Raw genomic sequence first — 23,345 nt, 5'->3', positions numbered from 1 at the left:
ATAGAAGAAGTGACCCAAGGAGACAAATGATCCACTACCAAGAGAGGAGAAGGTATTAAAGCCAGACAACTCTATTTTCCACCACTGCGACCCACACTGAAAAAATGCAATAGGGTGGTTGTTGAATTTGCATAGAATTACTTCATATATCCAGCATGACTAATTTAAATTTCACATCTAAACATATTTTTGTCTTTTAATTTTCACATATTCTTTAAGAATATTCATTCTTTTAGAACAAATCATGTTGAAAAGAAACAAGTTAGTCGTGTTTTATCCTCAAGCTCCGCCCCCTGGAAAGGAAAAATCGGCTGCACTGTCCGCCATTTTTGTCTCTCGCTTTGGAAAATCTACTACCATCTGGAGTTTTACACTTGAAGGTAAATACGATAGTGAAAGGTCAAATTAACTAATTTAACTAAGTATTAATGAAAGACCTTGATGTGTATATGAAAATAATAGATGTAGTTTCTGGGTCATTTGGCAGAACTGCAAAATGGCCAGAAGGAGGCAACTGCTGTGGTTGCAAACAGGCTTTGGGTGGTATGGAAGTAAGGGCAACTATGGAACTGCTCAGCAACATGGGACCCATAGTTAATAAATAGTAATATGACAAAAAATAACAACTTTGTGTGGATGTAACCTTGTGAGATTTGAGATTTTGACAGCATTTTTATGTGACAACTTTTCTTTTTAGATAAATGCAGAGTTTAAGCGCATTACCACCATGCCACTGTAGTCCAGATTACTCTCGCAGATAGATGTGCTATCTGACAAACTAATAAAGGTCTTCAAAAGGCGAGGAGGACAAATAGGAAGAAGACTTCAGAACATTCTGGAGCCCACGGCCCAGGTAAGAAAAAAATTAATTTCTGTATACACTTTAGGGAAAATAATAATTTTAACAAAATGCTGCTTGTCACTCTATGCCAGGAATCACCTGGGATTTTCACAATTTACCATGGGTGCGTTTTTTGTTTTTTGTTTTTTTTTCTTTTACCTGCATTAGAACTATGTGTGGAGTTCATAGTTGAACACCTTTCTATGCTCTGACAGTATTCTGCTTCTTTGCATGGAGATTTCACTTCATGCATTACCTTTTTGAGCATTCTGAGGACTCAAATCACATGCTGTAATGAATCCATTTTTTTTCACCTAATGTGTTAATGTTAACATTTTTTGGAATAGTGACACAGATTAAAATAAGATTTGGTATAATGTTCTTTGACCAGTGTTCTGTTTAATTAAATTTTGGAATTCTGCATTTACTAGGCCACAGATGAAGCCATTATCCAACGATCTAATAAGGAAACAACCATGGGAATTTACATCATAAAGTCAAGAGATGCCAATGGCAGCCTTGAGGACATCGGGATAGTCCTTGAAGGCCAGAGAGTCTGGCAGGATTTGGATAACTATACCCTAGCAGCTGCAATGCTGTTTGGACTAATGTACACTTACCCACTGGAACAGTATACCTTCGAGGTATTATAGAAACTGGTTATGGAGCTCAAAAGGAACAGCCTTTCAAAGAAGGCCCAGGTTTTCAGGACCAGACTGTACGATTGAACAGTTTTCCAGTTATGATGTGGGAACAACATGTTTACCTCTTCGAATATGTACCGTCCTTTCTTTTAAGCCAGCACTGGTAAAGTTGCAGTACATAGTGAAACTTATTTTTCTGGCACTTTTCAACTTGGGGCCTTTATTACTGCAGTTTTCACTTTTCAAGCCATGGCTCTTTAAAAAAAAAAATCAAACTTTGAATGTCCATTTTTCTCAATGGAAATGGTGCCTTGCACCAATTTCACCAGTTTGCAATTTTTTTCCCAAGGTGCACCACAAACAGATTGCATCGTCTAGTATTAGTGATTGTGATGTTTAGTAATAGAAGCAAGCCAATACTAATCAGTTTAGGTCTCTTGGTTGTGTGCCTGTGGGTTATAATGTTATTTTAAGTCTCTTCTTTGTGTCATTTTAATAATTACACCCCTGTTGCCATATTACCTTATGGCTCTTACATTTAAAAAACTATTTTTTACATAAGCGCAATGTCATAAGGCCCCACAATGTTGAATTCAGGTTACAGCAGATAACTTTGAGGAATGTTGTGGAATGTTTTTCAAGAGATGCATTGTACAAATATGACTCATGTATATTTTGGAAGCCTGAACTGAAAGTCCATTGTTACAAATGTGTAGTATTTTCAAAAATACAGGTCATTGTTCAAAAATGTTTTGCTTATTTCTTTGATTGAAGAGAAAGTGTACAGTACATACAGTAAGATCAGCCTTAATTTAGTTTTATTTATTGAACACTCAATTATATATTAGATTATATATTATATATTAGAAATTTGTTATAAAATAGAATAAGCTTACCATAAAATAATCTTGTCAATATAACATATAGTAGTCCAATACAATTAACACAAAAAGTTCATGTCTGATAAACAAGTGGTTTCTATAAATATTTGACCGGAATGAAAAACATAACAACAACATAAAAAAGTCATGTTCGTGTTACCAGAAAAATGTGTGCAGGTATAACATAAAAAACTAAGGTTAACCAAACATAACTTAATTTCGTGCAACCGATTACAATAATTTTTTTATGTTTATCCCACTGATTATTTTTTTCAGTGCAAGGAAGAAAAATACATGCACACAACATGCGGCAGGAGTAGCTAAAGCTATCCGAAGGGTCACTCATATTGTGAGGGGGCACCCGCTGAGAGTGTTAACCACACACAGCGTGGTGGCATATGTGAATTCACTGGCCTTTACTATGACCTAGTTGAGACTGCAGAGACTCAGCAATGTCTTGGAAGCCCGAAATTTGATATTCACGCATGAAGGAATCAATATGGCAGACCAAATGAGATCCAGAGAACCACATCTCTGCGCCCAGGTGGTCTGGAAGGAAGAAAAGACTAGACGAGACCTTAAAGCAGAGCCATTGGAGGGGGCGGAGGACCTCTTCACAGATGGCTGCTGTTTTAGGGATGCGAAAGAGGGACTGAATGCAACTTATGTAGTAGTGAGGGAAGAAAATGGGAGACGGGTGACTGAAAAAGAGGGAGTATTGTGGGCCCAGCAGTCTGCTCAGTGTGCTGAGCTTAAAGCTGTAATTGAGGCCCTGAAATTGGGGAAAGGGAAAAGAGTGAACATCTACACAAACTCAGCATATGTGTTCGGGGCTCCACATGTGGAACTGGGCCAGTGGAAATTGGCTGGATTTCGAACTTCAGCACAACAGCCGATCAAGCATGAAAAGGAAATAAATGAGCTGGAAGAAGCTCTAAAAGGACCTTTGGAGGTGGCAATTATCAAATGCAAAGATCACGATGATTCAGACACATGGTTGGCAAGAGGAAACAGAGTAGCCAATTAGGTGGCGAAGAAGGTGGCCGGATACACGGGAGTGAAACAGATGGTGAGTATGGGTATGGAGAATGAGAAGAATCCTGGATTGGAGAAGTAGGACATTATTACATAGCAGGAGAAGGCCCCACTGGAATAGAAATCAGTATGGAGAGAAAGGGGGGCCAGAAAAGTGGAGGAAATATGGAGAGGACCCAACGGGAGACCAGTCCTTACGGCAGGTCTGGCAGAGAGGATTTTAAGAGCGGCTAATGGCCTAGGGCATGTGGGTGTGACCCAGATGGAGAGAAATCTCTGTCATTGGTGGCACCCATACTTGAAGGACATGGCACGGGAGCATGTGAGGGCTTGCCTGTTCTGTGAACAGTACAACTCCAAGGTAACAGTGAAGCCGGAGATGGAGAGTTGTGATGAAAGTGGAGCTGGTGGCAGGGATAATGGCTGGGCTACTAAAGGCGAGTAAAGTGATGGTTGAGGTGAGAATGGAGCTGGTCATGAAGAAGATGACTGAGCTTCTGGCGAGAATGGTGGTTGTGGTGGAAGAGGGGCTGGAACACTAACAGGCAGAGGGGCAGGCTCAATGAAAACGGTCTTAGAGAAATCAGCTCTCTGTTCAGAGTGAGCAGATGCAGACAAACAGCAGTCCTTAATCTTCTTAAAACCAGAGTTAACCGTCTCAGGAGCAGTGTTGGGTAAGTTACTTTGAAAAAGTAATTAATTATAGTTACTTCTTAAAAAGAGTAACTGAGTTAGTAACTGAGTTGCAAGTTTCTAAAAGTAATTAATTGCTTGAAAAGTAACTATTGCATTACTTTAAAAAAAAGTTTAACCCTCTGGGGTCCAGGGTATAATTGGCCATTTTTAACTACTTTTGATGTTTCCTCTACATGTCACTTTTAAAAACTATTTACTTTGCCTTGTTTGTTATAATCCTTTTCAGCACAACCCCACGTGTCTGAATTTAGAGTTATGTTTTCATTTTGACATACTGTATTAACACAGTTGATCTAAAATCAGACAAAAAACATAAAATCCGAGTAGGAAAAGTGATATTTTTACTGTAACAATCACAGACGTGTTTATTGAATCATATTTCATAACTTTAAATGTAAATATAAATTGTTTGCAAAACCTGTGCAAATGATTTTAAAATTGACAAAGTTATTTGCAGCCATTTACCTTTTACCCTTTTTTTTATAACCATTTAAAACTATTTACAGAACAATCAGGTGTTCTGCATTCAATAAGATGCCACACAAATTATTTGTGCCACTCCAACAACAAAAAAGATTCTGTCCCCTAAAAAGGAGAACATCAGAGCCTGATACCTGGAGACAGCAGTTACCTCATTGTTCTGACACACAACACAAAACTATCCACAACACTACACACCAACTACACAAGACAACACATTAATGGCACACATGCTAAATGTCACAAATCTCTCACATCTCAAAACTCGCTCTCTCTCTTTTTCTGCTGTATTTCCTACTTTATCTCTCTCTCACACACACACACAAACACCGTCACTCCTAACTTCCCCCTCTTCCTTAACAGCAAAATGTCATGTTGCCATATCATTTTTTGATTGGTCGACATGGTGTATTTTTCCACCAACACAAAAGGGCTGATTTTTGTGTTGCTTTTTTATTTTTTGGTCATAAGCGGAGAGTGTTTGCTAGCGCTGTCCTTAAACAGTAAATGTGATGAAGCTATTCAGGAAAAAACACCACGTATATATTGTTTATCATGACGCTGGTTTTACGTGGCCTATCAACACAATTTAAAAAATGGTATATATCACCTTGTTGCTTTGTCATCTTAGGGTTTTCCCTTTTTAGCGAACCTGGGTGCATCCATTAATGCTACAGAAATCTCAAAAGAGAAGATACCCCTAGGGTCTGCAAGATCAGGGGCGGAAGAAGACCCTTTCTGGACAGATTTAATGGCAACGAACCACGGAACGGTACCAACGATGAATAGATCAACCAGCATTGCTAATAATGGACCATCAATGATGGTAGGAAAGAAGCTGCAGAACTGCATTTGTGGCTGGTCAAAACTAGCTACTGACATGGTCCTTAAAATCCACCAAGGCAGGAAGAAGTGCCTCAGTGAGCTGAGAAAGGGGCCTCGCATTGACACATACTTTTTAAGAAGTCAAATCAGTCGATTGAAGTCCAGAGGCAGGAGAATCCCCACAGTCCTCAGGATATCAGCACCCTTTTCGAAGTTCATTGTCATACAGAGTCCCCCATAGTCTCCAGATCGGAACTCAGTCAAATCCAACCAGTAGCAGTTCCCAGTCTAGAGCTTAGCCAGCCACACTCAATATTAGATTCTAGCTCAGGGCCCGGCCATTTAATATTAGCCCCTAGTTTGGAGTTTAGCCACCAACAGCTAGGAACACATTTGTGTATAGATGTTAGCCAGCCACAATCAACACTGCGTTCCAGTCCAGAGCTCATCCAGAAACAGCCAACAGAATCTTCCAACACTGAGTCTAGCCAAACCACTACCAGCAAGGGAAAGGAAGATGGAAAGTAGGAAAGATCAGATTCAGCGGGAAATTGATAGATTAGTGAAAGACAGAAGACAACTGAGGAAACAATGGAGGGGGGGCTATGAGACAGAAAGGGAGGGACTCATTGCCCTGCAGGAGAAAATAAAGCAACAACTTACAAAGCTCCAAAGAGCAGAACACCTCAGACGACAACGTAAGAAGAAAGAACGGACAAGGACCCTTTTCTACAGCAACCCATACAACTTTTGTTAAGAGTCTATTTACTGAAGAGAAGAGTGGGTGCCTCAAAATGCCCATAAAAGACATGGGAGATCAACTGAGGAAAACTTACGCTGATGATTAGAGGCATGAGCCAGTCACCATTCCGAGTGATATGCTGCCTATCCAGGCACCTGAACACCAAATGGACATAAGACCACTTACATGGAGTGAAGTGGAGAAGGTAGAGAAGCAGGCAAGAGCAGCATCGGCCCCAGGACCTAATGGCATCTCATATAGGCTCTATAAAAACACCCCACAAGTTCTCAAATACCCGTGGAAGCTGATTCAATTCAATTCAATTCAATTCAATTTTATTTATATAGCGCCAAATCACAACATAAGTCGCCTCAAGGCGCTTCATAGATACAGAGAAAAACCCAACAATCATATGACCCCCTATGAGCAAGCACTTTGGCAACAGTGGGAAGGAAAAACTCCCTTTTAACAGGAAGAAACCTCCGGCAGAACCAGGCTCAGGGAGGGGCGGCCATCTGCTGCGATTGGTTGGGGTGAGAGAAGGAAGACAGGATAAAAGACATGCTGTGGAAGAGAGACAGAGGTTAATAACAGATATGATTCAATGCAGAGAGGTCTGTTAATACATAGTGAGTGAGAAAGGTGACTGGAAAGGAAAAACTCAATGCATCATGGGAATCCCCCGGCAGCCTACGTCTATTGCAGCATAACTAAGGGAGGATTCAGGGTCACCTGGTCCAGCCCTAACTATATGCTTTAGCAAAAAGGAAAGTTTTAAGCCTAATCTTGAAAGTAGAGATAGTGTCTGTCTCCCGAATCCAAACTGGAAGCAGGTTCCACAGAAGAGGGGCCTGAAAACTGAAGGCTCTCCCTCCCATTCTACTTTTAAATACTCTAGGAACAACAAGTAGGCCTGCAGAGCGAAAGCGAAGTGCTCTAATAGGGTGATATGGTACTACAAGGTCATTAAGATAAGATGGGGCCTGATTATTTAAGACCCTGTATGTTAAGGTAGCGTGGCAGAAAGGAGCGATTCCAAAGGCTTGGCGGAGAGCAGGAGGTATTCTGATCCCTAAGGACAAGAACTCCTCATCCATCAGCCAGTTTCGTCAGATCAGTCTGCTGAACGTAGAAGGAAAGAGCTTCTTCAGTGTCTTGGCCCAAAGGCTATCTACCTGCCTGCAAAGAAACAACTATGTTGACATCTCCAAAAGTTGATTCTGTTCATCTGGACGTAGCTTTATGTGCCACAAACAAGGATGCAGTGGACTCAAGAGCAGACTCAATTGCTCGAACTATGTACAATTTATTGAAAGGAAAAGGAACTTAAACAAGACTGGGTCTAACAGAAATCATTCGCAGGAACTGAGGGAGGCCCGAGGGCGGAGAAACGGACGTAGAACACAGGGAGAACACGGGCGGGAACTTCTGCAAACACAGGAGAAGGGTTTTACTGAATGGGAAACAATTAAAGGGCAGAGGTGAGTGGTACTAGTGGAGAGTCTTGGGCTTACTTGAAAACACCGGCTATTAGGCGGGGAAGGGGTTGCCGTGGGAGCGTTCCAGGGATGGTTGAGAGTGTGGGGAGGCTGGTCCAGGTTCCAAGGTGTCCAGGGAAGTTGAAGTACGGGCTGGAGGGCAGGCTGAGGAGAAGATGAGTGTGTGGTCCTCGGGTTCTGGGCAGACGGGAGAACAGGACGGAAACAGAACCAGCACTGCTGGTGTGTACGACGGGTGATGAATCTGGAGAATACAGGAGACGGAGGACACATTAACCCACGATCCAGGCACACAGAGTCTGAGCACAGAGGAGGCCAAGTTTACCACGGGTGGTAGCAGGACGAACTGGCAAGGAGTAGCAGGCAGTGCTGGCTTAAAAACCCTCTAGATGGAGCCCCGGAAATTGGAAGCAGGTGATGAGCTGGCCAACTCCACCCCAGGGGACGGACAACAGGAACCTGGACCACACCCGACCAGACACTCCCACAGCATATGACATTATGTGGGAGAAACGTTTCGTCACTCATCCAAGTGACTTCTTCAGTCTCAGCTGACTGCAGGTTTCCACAAATCTTATAAACAGTACATTTGCATAATGACTGAAACCAGCCCACTGAGGGAACAATGGGCTGGGAGGTCAGTTCCTTAATCATAATTATGCAAATTCTCATGACCATTGATCAACAACCATGAGTACCATTCACAGAGAGTTGGGGAACGGCTGCAATCACAGCATTATAAGATGGCGAAAGATGTACCCTTAGGCCCCCTCATCGATTCAGAGATGGTCTTTCCCTTTTTCACGTAAATGGCCTCCTTGACTCCGCGCTCAAACCAGCGTTCCTCCCTGTCCAGGATGTGAACATCCTCATCATTGAAAGAGTGTCCACTGGCCTGTAGGTGTAAATAGACCGCAGAGTCGTGGCCTGACGAGGTAGCTCTTCTGTGTTGTGCCATCCGCTTCACCAGAGGTTGTTTGGTTTCCCCGATGTATAAATCCTGGCAATCCTCCTGGCACATAACAGCGTACACTATGTTACTCTGTTTGTGTCAGGGGACCCGATCCTTGGGGTGGACCAATTTTTGGGGCAGCGTGTTTTTGGGGTTTAAAAGCAACAGAGACCCGGTGTTTAGAAAAAATGCCTCTCAACTGCTCTGATACTCCTGACACATACAGGATCACTACAGGTTTTCGCTTGGGCAGCGGTTGTCTTTCTCTCCTGGATCAGCTGGAGCTTTCTTTAGGAGCCTTTCCCGCTTTGCCAAAAGTCCAGCTGGGATAACCACATTTACTCAGGGCCTTCTTGATGTGCTGTTCTTCTGCCTCCCTGTCCGCTGTGTCAGTGGGGATGGTGTTCGCTCTGTGTTGTAGCGTCCTGACATCTAAAAGCTGACGGTACACGTCCCCCATTACTGATGGAAATCTCACAGTCTAAGAAGGCTAACCTGCCACTTTTCATATCCTCCCTGGTGAAGTTGATGTGTCAGTCCACCGAGTTAATGTGATCTGTGAAATGTGGTACGTCCTGAGATTTGATTTTCACCCAGGTGTCATCCACATATCTGAACCAATGGCTTGGCGGTGTTCTAGGGTAGGATAGCAAAGCCCTCTTTCCCACTTCTTCCATGTACAAATTGGCCACGATAGGTGAAACTGGGGAGCCCATGGCACACCCATGTTTCTGCCTGTAGAACTGACCCTTGTATGTGAAGTAGGTGGAATTAAGACACAGTTTAAACACACTTGGTCGATGCTGAGAGCAGTCCTGTTGCTGAGGTTGGTGTCATCCTGTAATCTCTTACGGACTACCTCCAACGCCTCTGTGACTGGGATGCAAGTGAAGAGAGATGTAACGTCGTACGAGACCATGGTTTCATCTGCCTCCATAATGACATCTCTCACCTTCTCAACAAAATCCAGGGTGTTCTGGATGTGGTGTTCAGAGCTGCCCACCAGCGCACCCTGTGCGTGCTGCCCTTCCGCTTCACGTTCCTCCTGTAGGAAAACAATAGAGGCAGCCGTTAAACACTGACCCCCGTGGGCACACACACGATCTGCACTTCCTAAACACACACACACTGACTTGGGAGTCTAACGTAATGATCCTGCGCCGGTGGGAGCTCCAACACTCTCCTAAATAGCTCCCCCGACGAGCCCTGATCAACAACAGGGGGTGTTGCAGGAGCTTCGGATGTAGCCAGTCCGCCAGCAGAGCCACACTCACCAGGCCTGAAGTAGCCTGCAGAAACACATACACACACCCGCAAACAGGGAGAAGAGGGACAGCAATACCAAATATACATACAATACAAGACAAGTCCAAAACTGCTCAGGGACCCTGGGTCACTCAGACCCAGGACCCTGACAATTATTACTGATCAGTCAGTAAGCTGACTCTCTCACATAGCACTCTGTTTAATAAAGTCTACTACAAAACACAAACACACACATACACATACTGACACACACGCACACACATACACACACACACACACAAAGCAGTAAGTCTGACTGTAAAACAGAAAACTGACTTTTTTGTATGTGTGTTTCAGTATGTGTGTGTGTGTGAGTGTGTGTGTGTGTGTTGGACTCGGTTCATTTCCTGTCAAAGAAGGGGGGAGGGCAGAGAGACAGATTGAAAACAGATGCTCTTTCTCTCTCTCGCTCTCTCTCTATGTGCGTCTGTGTCTCTCACCCGTTTTCTTCCCTCAGTACTGCAGACTCTCTCTCTCTCCACTCTGGCCTTATGTCTCCCTCTCTCACTGTGAATCAGTCTGTTGGTTTCCATTCGTCGTTCGTCTGGAATGAACTGAAGAGAAGAAGAGGAGACACAAACAGTGAAAAGAAGAAGAAGAAGAGAAGGAAAAGGAGCAGCTTCAGAAGGTTTGAACCAACTCTACTCTCTTTTCTTTCTCTGAATCCTGATTAGATTCCACACAGTATTGCTATGTACAAGTACTACATGTACTAGAAATACTGAAATACTGCTGTGAGTAAATACTGCAAGTAAATACTTTAACTACTCTAAGTAGTGCTCCGAGTAAAAGCTGTGAGTACATAGTGTGAGTACTGTGAATAAGTACTCTGAGTACTGAGAGTAAAGACTGTGAGCACTGGGAGTACGTACTGTGAGTAAGTGCTGTGTGCAATACCTTCACTGCATTGGTGCACATAGCAGTGGGTCAGGTGAATCTCAGCTGAGTATCGGCACCTGAATGTGGTATTCCTCCTGCAGTTTGTTGCTGAACAGATCAGTGATGGAGGGAAGCTTGTGCAGCAATCATGAGGCTGAAGGCCAGTGAGGGGGCGGAACTTCCAGCGTGCAGGAACTCCTCACATCCTCTGCATCACCAAAGAAAAGTCAGAGTCCCCGCTGCGGGTACAAGTCTGTCTTTTTTTCACATTTATTGCATGAAAATCAAACAAAGGAGCACCACACAGAGACAGGAAATACTGCCCACACATCCGTCCGTCCTGAGTGCTCATTGGCTGCCTGCAGCCTATCACACTTGTCACAGGTATCACAATGCTGCCACAGAGAGATTCACACCTACGACCAGTTCAGAACATCTGATTAACCTGTCGGCCTGGAGGTTACTGAGTGATTGTGGGCGATCGTGGCGCCATCCGAGTTGTGAGTTCACCTTGTAATCAGAAGGTTGCCGGTTTGAGCCCCTGCTTGGACAGTCTCGGTTGTTGTGTCCTTGGGCAAGACACTTCACCCGTTGCCTACTGGTGGTGGTCAGAGGGCCCGGTGGTGCCAGTGTCCGGCAGCCTCGCCTCTGTCAGTGCGCCCCAGGGCACCTGTGGCTACAATGTACCTTGCCATCACCAGTGTGTGAATGGGTGGATGACTGAATGTATAAAGTGCTTTGGGGTCCTTAGGGACTATGTAAAGTGCTATACAAATACAGGCCATTTACCATTCTATAAAGGTATTTTACTGCCAGTGAAACTGGGGTTAAACTGACAGATTAAAATCAGATAAATAAAACTGGGCTCAGTAAGAGACGTTCCTCCTGAACTCTGACATCTCCTCACAGTGGGAGCTCTGATTGGGCAGCAGGTTCCTCTTCATGTCTCAGCTTCAGAACATCTTCAAAAACTGAGCAACCACAGAACCACAGCTGATCCTCCCTCTAATTAAACCTCACATCTTCAAACCTGTGTCTCAGGCAGCTGACAATGACATACAAGCGTCATTTTATATGATGGATTATGCAGAAAAAAATAGAATTGAGCAGAAAGGCCTATTGCTTTATTACATATTCAGGTTGTGTACCATGTTTTTAACAAGTAACTAAGTAATAAAGTAACTAATTACTTTTGAAAATAAGTGATCAGTAAAGTAACTGGATTAATTTCTTGGAGAAGTAATCACTAATAGTAACTAATTATTATTTTCAAGTAACGTAACCAACACCATTGGCGATAGTGGGAAGGAAAAACTCCCTTTTTAACAGTGAGAAACCTCTGACAGAACCAGGCTCAGGGAGAGCCTGCTGTGTGTCACCACAGAGTCAGAATATTCATATGTTCTCTTCTTCATCATGAAGAATTGAAGTGAATAAGACGCTGAAGAGAGGCATATATGAGTGTAAACATATTTTGAACCTTCTCGTAGGATGTTTCCATTTGTAGGTTTGGTGTATTTGCTCAGTTTGCGTGTTTTTAACTGGTTTGGTGAACTAATTCTCATTTTTATTAGATTTACTGTTTTTATGAGTTTGAACTTGTTTCAAAACATTTTAAAAGCACAGACTGAAGAATTATTGATGAAAGTCTAATCTATGAAAATCAACTTTTCAGATCCAACAGCCCTACCTGACCATCCAGTTTGGTTCCTTACATGTTTGGTGTTTGTAATACTTTAAGTGTCAGAAATATTCTGATCAAACTTATTGTGTGGTAATAACATCATACACGAGCATATATCCGGTTATTTTTTCTGTGCATTATCTGAACTGTGGTTGGTTGCTGTTGGGCCTCACCTGCTTCTCGTTAGATTTCTGTTTTTATGTTTGCCATGCTGATCATTCAAATGCATCGACTTGACCAACAATAAATCTCATGGTTTGCAGTTTGATCAGTTTAATTGTGTTACAGTGTGTGTGTGCTGTGTGCTACAGGTCTGAGGTGACCGATCACAGCGTTAGTATGGAGCAGTGACAGGCAGGTGGCACACCTGTAGAGTAGGTGAGTGTGACAGGATATGAAATGATTACATGTAGAATATTCAGTGTTGATGAACAGGTGTATGATTACCTATCTGGAATACTACTTAAATAGATCACCATAGTCAGATTCGCTGTCTCCTACTTTGCCGATCGATGTCTTGTAGCTGCTCATATTTCTGATCAGAGCTGCTTAAAGGTGATTTTTACTGAGCACGAACTAGACAAAAATCCAAAAACACAGTTGGAAGAACGTCGGCCGATGAACATGTTGGTGATTCGATCTGAGATCAGCTTTGTGCTGCACAGTCAGTTTGAACCAAACACACACAGCAGTCACAACACACACACGGCAGGCTGGAAAAACAATGGTGTGATCTTTTAACTTAGCAGCTGTAAAAGAGTGTCTTCTGTTGGTCAGTAACCTGATCACAAGATCAGTACTTCAAAGCAAATTTTACTCAAGCACACATTTGAGGCATTCCTCTCTCTTCAGCCTTCAGAGAGTTAATAAAAAGCCCTTTAAAACTTCCATTGGTGACATCACAAGAGAGACTGAAGCCACCAATCTGGACGCTCAAATTTGACACTCTGTGACAGTGGAGGTAGGGGTGAAGAGGAAGACTCGGCAGCTGACTGGTGACATCACCTGCTGAGCATTAGTCAGGGCACAGAGCTTCAGAGCTGTGATTGGCTAAACCCTGAGATGAGGCTTGCTCTCCTCTCTGCTGCCCACAGGAAATACCTCGCTGTTTATTTTCTTCTTCGGTGGTCAGCTGGCATTCCTCATTCTCTCTCCATCAACCAGGGCTCTGATTGGCTGAAGTCCCTAGGGATGGCTGTGAGTGGCTGCTTTGTGTGAAAACACATGCACACACACACAGGAATGTGTTCACGTCTGTTTGAAGCATCAGTCACCTCGACAGATTTAACAGACGCCGACTGAATGCAGGGAATGAAAAAAGTCCAGACTGCTACGGTTTAAATAAACTTGTTAAACTTTAATGAAGCTTCTTAGACGCCTCCCTTCAAAGTAACTTCATTGAGTTTATTATTTCTGCAGTCTCCAGCTGCCACTGACATGCAGTAAACACATCTCTCTGGAATATAGAGCAGTAATAGCAGACAATCATTACTACAGTATTTGTACACAGCCTGCAGCATCCAACACTTATTACATTCAACTATTTGCATTTTTTTAAAGCTTCCACCAAATATCAGAGCTTCACAGGAAGTCCATTTTGTGTTTTAATGATGTTAGACTTTTATTTTGAAACCTCTCCTCCACCTGTCACTGCTCAGGGTTGGCAGCCATGATGGCATCCATCAGGGGAACAGGAAATATCAGCCTGTTGGGGTTTCTCTTGGGTGAGTAATAACGTAAAAGCATCAATAGGATTTTAGAGGTGACACCTGAATGTCTACCTGTCTCTGTGTGTAGGTGTATTCCTAGTTCATCCTGAAGGGGCGGTTTCTCTGGAGCTGCTGCCATCCGCCTCTGAAGTTCTGGTCCCCTCTAACTCCAATTACACAGTGGTCAGTAACACTTGTCTGTCTCTACACCTACCTGTCTCTGTCTTCAGATGTCTTCCGGTACCTCTCTCTCAGGTATCTTTTCTTCTCCTCAGGAGTGTTTGGGGTGGAGTGAGGTGAAGTGGCATTTTCCTCAGGACCCGCCAGTAGATGGGGTCCTCTTGGACAATCGAGGCTCCATGAGCATCCTGCATCTCTTTAACATCACATGGAGGAATTCTGGGAGATACACCTGTGAGGAGCCATCATCTGATCAGAGCAGAAATGTTGATGTCTTTATACCTGGACAAGGTAACCATCTTCCAACGTGTGTTCCTCCTGTTGTTTGTGTCAGAAAAATAAAGGTGCCAACTGGAACCAAAAGTGGTTCTTTAGCCTGATGCCATAGAAGAACCTTTTTTGGTGCCACAAAGAACCGCTCAAACAATGGTTCTTTGAAGAACCATTTCTTTCAGTGGTTCATTGAAGAACCTTTAACCCTTTAAGACCTACCATAGAACCAAGTCTGCCAGAGCTTATATTATATTTTTACATGCTGTGGAGCCATTTTTTGGAGCATTTCAAGTTGCTATACATCAATACAACCATTATAGCCCAAATTTTAATAATATGTCTGCATTAAGTGCATAGTAATTACATAAATTGCAAAAAAGTGCAATAAACTACAAAAAAATTGAAAATCGTTTTTGATTTTTTAACATATATTTCTAGTTAGAGAAATTTAAGAGGCTTATCCCTCAAAACTGTAAATACAAAAAAGTTGCACAAACTAGTTTCCCACCAAAGGCAATTATTTTAAGTGTCTACATAGTTTTATTTTTGAGATACACCAATTTTCATATACTACAGGAAAAACGAAAAAATATATTATAGTGCAAATTTGCAAAATAACAGCATATGCATCAAAATAAAATATTTCCAGCAGTGCAATATGAGTCCTCAGCATCCCAGACACGACACAGAAAGTCATAAAGTCAAACATAACTTTTAAAAACACAAGTATAGGCTCATAAGGCCCTGATGGTAAAAAAAAAACTACATTTCCGCAAAATGACGTCACTTCCGGTTTCGGCCAGGTCATGCGGTCATGTGATAGTTCACGCTGATGGACGTAGGAAGTGTTACGAACAGCTGATCGGATCGGCAAAGCGTGTTTCTGGAATATTATGTTTTTGTTGCTGCAAGTGCTTTTTATGCAGTTTTTGCAAAGCTATATGTGGAAGGAAACTGTGACCTAGGACAAGCTGATGGCATCAGATGTAAGTACAACTCCTCCGGTTTCATATGCAAAAAAAATTATTGCGCTAGCTTACGTGGTTGCAGAGCTACCGGGATTTAAAAATAGTTACGCAAAATGGAGCGTGTCCGCTCCGACCGGCTCTAAAGGGTTAAAGGTGCCCCAAAGAACCATCAAGAAATGGTTCTTTAGGGCACCTTTAATGGTTTTTCAAAGGACCATTTTTAAAAAGGTCCTTCAAATGGTTCTTTAAAAAAGCATTTTAAATAACCTTTTTAAATCTTTCAAAATAAAATGTATCATAAATTGAATTTGAGTAGGGTAAAATAAATACGACCTTCCTTTCATATCAAACATCCTTGAAAGAGTAGTTGTCAAACAGCTAACAGATCATCTGCAGAGGAATGGCTTATTTGAAGAGTTTCAGTCAGGTTTCAGAGCTCATCACAGCACAGAAACAGCTTTAGTGAAGGTTACAAATGATCTTCTTATGGCCTCTGACACTGGACTCATCTCTGTGCTTGTCCTGCTAGACCTCAGTGCAGCGTTCGATACTGTCGACCATAATATACTATTAGAGCGATTAGAACATGCTGTAGGTATTACAGGTACTGCGCTGCAGTGGTTTGTATCATATCTATCTAATAGACTCCAGTTTGTGCATGTAAATGGAGAGTCTTCTTCACACACTTCACACAAGTTTAATTATGGAGTTGCACAGGGTTCAGTGCTAGGACCAATTCTGTTTACATTATACATGCTTCCCTTAGGCAGCATCATTAGAAGACATAGCATACATTTACACTGCTATGCAGATGACACCCAGCTCTATCTGTCCATGAAGCCAGATAACACACACCAATGAGTTAAACTGCAGGAATGTCTTAAAGACATAAAGACCTGGATGGCCGCTAACTTTCTGCTTCTTAATTCAGATCAAACTGAGGTTATTGTACTCAGCCCTGAAAAGCTTAGAAATATGGTATCAAAGCAGATTCTTACTCTGGATGGCATTACCTTGGCCTCCAGTAATGCTGTGAGGAACCGTGGAGTCATTTTTGACCAGGACATGTCCTTCAATGCACATATTAAACAAATATGTAAGACTGCTTTCTTCCATTTGTGCAACATCTCTAAAGTTAGAAATATCCTGTCTCAGAGTGACGCTGAAAAACTAGTTCATGCATTTATTACTTCCAGCCTGGACGACTGCAATTCATTATTATCAGGATGTCAAAAAAACTCGCTGAAAAGCCTTCAGCTAATCCAAAATGCTGCAGCAAGAGAAGAGACAGGGACTAGAAAGACGGAGCATTTTTCTCCTTTTTTGGCTTCCCTTCATTGGCTTCCTGTTAAATCCAGAATTGAATTCAAAATCCTGCTCCTCACATACAAGGTCTTGAACAATCAGGCCCCATCTTATCTTAATGACCTTGTAGTACCATATCATTATGAGTATTTAAAAGTAGAATGGGAGGCAGAGCCTTCAGTTTTCAGGCCCCTCTTCTGTGGAACCAGCTTCCAGTTTGGATTCAGGAGACAGACACTATCTCTACTTTCAAGATTAGGCTTCAAACTTTCCTTTTTGCTAAAGCATATAGTTAGGGCTGGACCAGGTGACCCTGAATCCTCCCTTAGTTATGCTGCAATAGACGTAGGCTGCTGGGGAGTCCCATGATGCATTGAGTTTTTCCTTTCCAGTCACCTTTCTCACTCACTATGTGTTCACAGACCTCTCTGCATTGAATCATATCTGTTATTAATCTCTGTCTCTCTTCCACAGCATGTCTTTATCCTGTCTTCCTTCTCTCATCCCAACCAATCACAGCAGATGGCCCCGCCCCTCCCTGAGCCCGGTTCTGCCGGAGGTTTCTTCCTGTTAAAAGGGAGTTTTTCCTTCCCACTGTCGCCAAAGTGCTTGCTCATAGGGGGTCATATGATTGTTGGGTTTTTCTCTGTATCTATGAAGCTCCTTGAGGTGACTGTTGTTGTGATTTGGCGCTATATAAATAAAATTGAATTGAATTGAGCATAGACATATATTAATGGTTTATTGCCATTTCACAGCATACCAAAAGACAAAAAGGCATTTTAACCCTCAGCACAACATCACTACTAATAGATGTCACATATTAGTTATTTAAACAGTAATAATTAAATATATTTGCCATACTATAAATAAATATATATAAATACTACATCTATAGATAACAACAACAATTAATACATTTATTGTTTAATTAATAAAACATCAGAAAGTGATAAAAACACATTAGAAATAGCAATAGCTTCATACGACCGTGGCTCAGGGGGTTGGGAATCGCATCTGTAACCGGAAGGTCGCCGGTTCGATCCCTGGGCTCTCTGTCCTGGTCGTTGTGTCCCTGGGCAAGACACTTTACCCTACTTGCCTACTGGTGTTGGCCAGAGGGGCCGATGGCGCGATATGGCAGCCTCGCTTCTGTCAGTCTGCCCCAGGGCAGCTGTGGCTACAACTGTAGCTGCCTCCACCAGTGTATGAATGTGAGAGTGAATGAATAGTGGAATTGTAAAGCGCTTTGGGTGCCTTGAAAAGCGCTATATAAATCCAATCCATTATTATTATTAACAGACCAATAAATCAACACATTTTCATCAGCAGATGTTTGCATGTTCAGTAAAAATATTTCAACAACAAGTTTTTGATTAAAATGATCAATGAACTTACTTTCTGTATGGAAAGTTTCATGTTGGACTCATGGTTCTTTGTTAGTCCAGTTTAGGACAATGTCTCTGACGTATGTATCATATCAAATATATGTCATATCAAAACAAGCCCACACCTGCAGTTGTTTCAGTTTTTCACAGGTGTTTCCTGTCAGCTGGTCAACCTCACTCAGGGGGACATCCATATTAGCCAACCAAATGACAAGCTCCTCCCTTTGTGCTTCAAATCCCTCCCACTCTGAGACAAGGAGCTGAGAGAGAGAGAAAAGAGTCAATTATAAAGAAGAGAGAAAAGTGAAACCCTCCTCAGTAGGTCTGACTCGCATACCTGCAGTCGACCTGCGATGGACTCCAGTTTGGCGTTCACTTCATCCCAGCGGCGGCCACACTCCCTCGCCAATGCCAGCAGCCGAGTTTGCAGCGTGCCCTGGAAGAGCCGAGTTAATGTTTGACTCCTCCTGGTCAGGCTCTCCAGCTGGATGAGCCGAGGTCTCCCCTCTCGCCGCTGCCTCTGAACACAGAAACACAAATTGCATTTTTGCTATTCTTTTATAAATCCAGGCTTGATCATGTGGAGGTATTTGGAAAACTGTTTTGGCCAGCGGACGACTGTTGTCTTGCAGAAAGTTAAATCAAATGTATGCGATACACAATCAATTCACAAGAACGTATTGTAAAAGAAAGTCCCATTCTTGCCTGATTTCAACTGAATTCTGCATCAAAACAGGGAGACAGAATTAAAACGAGTGTTTGCAGCAAATGTGAGCACAAAGCCTCACTTTGTACAAGCCTGCTATTACAGTTCTCCTCTATGCAGACAACGTTCCTGTTTTCAAGGCACAACTTGGATCTGCTGTACAAATCTTATGGATACACACTAAATGAAACAGTAGTGTGCACGACTCCAGATTCTGATCCCACATCCTAATAGGGTTCCAAATGGCTCACAAAAACCCACATAGCAAATGCTGAGGCTTCAAAATACAAAGTCCATAAACCAATGACTGACATGGGTTTTATCATAAGGGTGATAAATATACAGATTTCAGTCTGTCTTAGAGATTTGGTGTTCATTTACCTGCAGATGCACTATACGTGCCTGCTCCATGGTTTTTCACAACATTTTGCACATCACTATTTAATACAGGAAGTAGGTGAACTAAAACAAGTCATCTTTCTTTGTGAGAGGACCATATTAATGAAACAAACCTCAATGACATCATAGGGATCCCTAAAGATGCTCCTGCTGCTTCTCTTCCTCCTCATCCTAAGCTTCCTTCTCCTTGTCCTCGACTTCCATCCAATTGTAATTCAATCTAATTGTTTTTCTCTCCCTCCTCTTCCTCATTTTGTTAGAGCTGTGAACAGAATTAGTGTGAATCTGGATTAATTTGTGCAAACAAGAAAAATCTACAGCTTTTTGGTCTTGTGATTTAAGCTGGGAAGATTTATGTGTTGATGCTACCTGCTTCATCTCTACGACTGGCTGCTGAGTGATATTTACACCCTGGCTGGATTACAAACTTTAACCCCGTGCTCAACTTTGGCCCAGCATTGATACCTCTTGTTAGTATAATGACCTCTTCTTGGCTTAATGTATGATGGTGGATAAATGAAATATACAAAGAAAATTTAACTATATTACAAAAGGACATCTATCTTGGAAACATCAAATGACTGGAGCATAACTTGTCAACTAGTCCGAAAATAAGTTATACAGGAACAGTCAAAGACACACCTTCATGCTCTTCCAGAATTCAAAGTACAGGTTCATGTGAGTATTTAATGTACGGCTCAGCTCTACTGAATTTCAGAGTTTCTAGAGCAGACACAGAGCTCATGTCAAAACAGGCTTCAGGCGCCATTTTAGTGACTTTAACAATATTATAAATTTTAATTTCGGTCTAGCTGACATTACGTTATGTACGCAGCACGCAATTGAACCACATATTTTAGAAGCCAAAGTGTTCTAACGTCACTCTCTCTACCTGTCATTTGGCTCGAAACACATATTCACAAATTGCTCAGTGATAAACATATACTCAGATCATTTACCTAAGCAGTGTGCTTTGTCAAAACTAAGTAACTGTGTTGGTAATGAACACATAAGTATGTTCATTACATTGACATTCTGTTGTGCAATTGTTATTTACTTGTATTTTATAATTTGACTTCACATACTGTTGGGTGGTTTGTAAAGTTTACAATAACTAGTATTATCATTATGCTATATTTTCTAATATATATAACAATCTCAAAAGTAATGCCTTAAAGCCGAAAATAGTAATACTTTATTAAAATGTAAAACTAAAGTACAGTATTTGAATGTGTGTATTGTGCCTACTGTTTGTTAACTCATCACATTCATAAATGTCTTAATAATAAATTCCATATTCTATTACCACATTATTTGTGATCAGTGGGTTTGCGGGGTTAGGGGTGTTGGGGGTAGGGTCTTTAGGCTTTGGCCCCCACCCCTGCCACCAGTATATTTTTAAGTATTTCTAACTTTTATTTCATTTTCCTACCATCTGCTCTTAAAGGGTAATCACCAGGTAACCCGCCCTCCCCCTTCGCACACACATGCACACAAACAAAACACACGGTATAATTCACAGCCTCATTATAGTAAATAAATATTTATGCCATTTTACACCATCAAACTTAGATTGCTAAGGATGAAGAACCTTTTGTTCTTTAAAGAACCATTTGTAATAGCTGAAGAACCATCAACAAAATAAAAAGGTTCTTTGACGTATGATGGTTCTTTAAAGAACCATGAAGACATCTGAAGAACCATTTAAGAACCATAATTTTTCTAAGAGTACCTGCATTCCTCGTGATGTTCCGTGTTTACCTGTTCCCCCCTCAGGTCCTGATGAATGGTTTGTCCCATTGGATCTGGGTGTGGTGATGAAGGAGGGAGAGGAAGGCACAATTCCCTGCATGGTGTCCAACCCGAACCTCAATGTCTCGCTGTACGAGCGCCCCAGCAGGAGGCTGGTAAGCGGGATGACATATGAGCCGGGGCGTGGCTTCACGGGTCACCTCAATGACACATCATACATGTGCATCGCCACAAACGGAGCTGAGGAGAAGGAGTCGCAGACGTACTACGTCTTCAGCATTATAGGTTTGTGTCTGTCTACCTTCTGATAATGTTTAGTTCACATTTATGCTGAAAGGTTGCCATTCATTCATAAACAAGTCATATTCCTACCTGTCTCCCCTGCTACCTGTATCATTTTTGTGCACCTGCGTATTTCAGTCCCAAAGGTAATGGAAGTGGACCTGACGGTGTCCAGCAGTGTGCTGAAGCAGGGCGAGGTCCTCACAGTAAACTGCACAGTTAAAGACACAGAGATGGTGTTCTTCTCCTGGGGCTTCCCCCGCAGACAGGTACCTGTCTGCCTTTCTGTCTGCTTACCCACCTGTACCTGTCTGTACCTGTCTGCCTACCTGTCTGTCTGGTGTCACCTAACTATGATGATTTTTCTTTGCAGGAAATTGAGCCGCTGACGGACTTCTTGCCCAATCAGATCCGCTCCTTTGTTAACATCACTGCAGCAACAGTGGCAGATTCAGGTAGGGCGCTCGGTGGCTCAGGTAAAGGTGTGCAGCTTGCTGAGAAACTGTGCTGAGGGAAATAATGCCGTACTGTTCCTGCAGGTGTTTATAGCTGCACGGTGCAGGAGACAACACAGGGACAAACTGTGATGAAAAATATCACAATAACAGTGCTGGGTCAGCAAACACACACACTCACACACACACACACTCACTCACACACACACACACATAGAACAGACACACACATGTAAAGTGTGTTTCTCCATGTCTCTGCAGACCGAGGTTACGTTTACCTGTGGCCCTTAGGTGAGACCAATGTGTCATCTCTCCTCCATCACACGCTGGAATTAAGTGTAGATATTGACGCCCACCCTGCCCCCACCATCATCTGGACGAGACAGAACCAATCTGTTGCCACAGAAACCACTACTATCAACACCACACACCTGTCAGACAGCCGGTAGGTCAGAGGTCAGACCTCAGATGAGGAGAATCAGAATCTTTATTGTCATTGTGTTTGCAAACAACAAAAATTGTAAGCAAACCCATTCAGCACAAGTGAAAAAAGGGCACTTTAAAAGGAAAGAAGTTTATGTGTGCAATAAATTTTAAACAAATAAACAAATAAATAAATAAATATAGTATGTACAAGACTTTATATAAGAATGAACAAGTGAGAATACGGTTGCCGCACAGTGCTTCAGACCTTAGAATATTGCACAGTTCCTTGGAAATATTCCACAGTTAAAAAGAAAAAAGAAAAGAAAATATTGCATAGTTGAGGGTTGTGTTTTTGCAGTGATTTATCCCCCGAGTGTATTTATTAATGCAACAGCCCTGGCATATGTGCTAATGGTTGCTAAAATGAGGAGGAGCTAAATGTTTGATTGATTAGGTATGTGAGCACCCTGACGCTGGTGCGCGTGCAGATGGATCAGACAGGAAGTTACACCGCAACTATTTCCAATGATGACGACATCAGAGAGGCTACATTCAACCTGGAGGTACAAGGTGAGCCACACGGCCACCAGGTGTGTATGCCACATCATGTGACATCATGCTGTCATTTACAGACCTTTTGTGTGCATGCTCAGTAACGAGTGTATTGTGTGAGCTGAGGAGTAACATTATCACATGACCTCAGGCTCCGCCTCCTAGCAGACATCTGTGTATGCATTTAAACAGAGGGCACATTTTACTTTTTAATAACACGTGTGTGTGTGTGTGTGTGTGTGTGTGTGTGTGTGTGTGTGTGTGTGTGTGTGTGTGTGTGTGTGTGTGTAGCTCCACCCAGGATCACATCCCTGTCAGAGGTCAGGAGTAACGCTGTGCTGTGTGTGAGTGAGGGAGCTCCACCCCCCTCTGTTACCTGGTACACCTGTTCCAGCTCACACAGGTAAACACGCACGCACACACACACACACACACACATAGTGTAACAGTATTGGTGTTACCATGGTGATCCTGTCCTTTAACCTAC

The 23,345-nt window shown here is 42.5% G+C and overlaps 1 protein-coding gene and 2 long non-coding RNA genes across 4 annotated transcripts in view; 2 read left to right on the top strand and 1 right to left on the bottom strand.

Annotated features, from left to right (window-relative positions):
• The first annotated feature begins 31 nt into the window (after positions 1-31).
• On the top strand, positions 32-1,755 carry LOC120730687. Its single transcript, XR_005695174.1, has 3 exons — positions 32-380; positions 698-853; positions 1,273-1,755. It is a non-coding gene; the product is annotated as an uncharacterized LOC120730687 (long non-coding RNA).
• A 5,679-nt stretch (positions 1,756-7,434) lies between these two features.
• On the bottom strand, positions 7,435-10,952 carry LOC120730688. 2 transcript variants are annotated; one of them, XR_005695176.1, is made up of 5 exons: positions 10,773-10,952; positions 9,729-10,454; positions 9,548-9,640; positions 7,659-7,887; positions 7,435-7,572 (listed from the first exon to the last, which is right to left on the bottom strand). It is a non-coding gene; the product is annotated as an uncharacterized LOC120730688 (long non-coding RNA). The 2 variants fall into 2 exon arrangements; XR_005695175.1 differs by having other exon boundaries at positions 10,798-10,952.
• The window catches only part of LOC120730682 (platelet-derived growth factor receptor beta-like), a 51,338-nt gene continuing 38,406 nt past the window's right edge, over positions 10,414-23,345 (top strand). The window contains exons 1-12 of the mRNA XM_040027143.1: positions 10,414-10,528; positions 10,881-11,024; positions 14,122-14,187; positions 14,261-14,355; positions 14,448-14,643; positions 21,168-21,428; positions 21,564-21,694; positions 21,799-21,880; positions 21,965-22,039; positions 22,142-22,325; positions 22,761-22,876; positions 23,150-23,261. Of these exons, the coding sequence (XP_039883077.1) occupies positions 10,928-11,024; positions 14,122-14,187; positions 14,261-14,355; positions 14,448-14,643; positions 21,168-21,428; positions 21,564-21,694; positions 21,799-21,880; positions 21,965-22,039; positions 22,142-22,325; positions 22,761-22,876; positions 23,150-23,261 (1,415 nt within the window). The 5' untranslated portion in view covers positions 10,414-10,528; positions 10,881-10,927. The remainder of the gene's footprint in view (positions 10,529-10,880; positions 11,025-14,121; positions 14,188-14,260; positions 14,356-14,447; positions 14,644-21,167; positions 21,429-21,563; positions 21,695-21,798; positions 21,881-21,964; positions 22,040-22,141; positions 22,326-22,760; positions 22,877-23,149; positions 23,262-23,345) is intronic.

The sequence above is a fragment of the Simochromis diagramma genome, unplaced genomic scaffold (assembly GCF_900408965.1).
Source record: "Simochromis diagramma unplaced genomic scaffold, fSimDia1.1 OVJJ01000773.1, whole genome shotgun sequence".
NCBI lineage: Eukaryota > Metazoa > Chordata > Actinopteri > Cichliformes > Cichlidae > Simochromis > Simochromis diagramma.
Note: the sequence above shows the minus strand (reverse complement) of the source record. Positions and strands in the feature narration are given on the sequence as shown.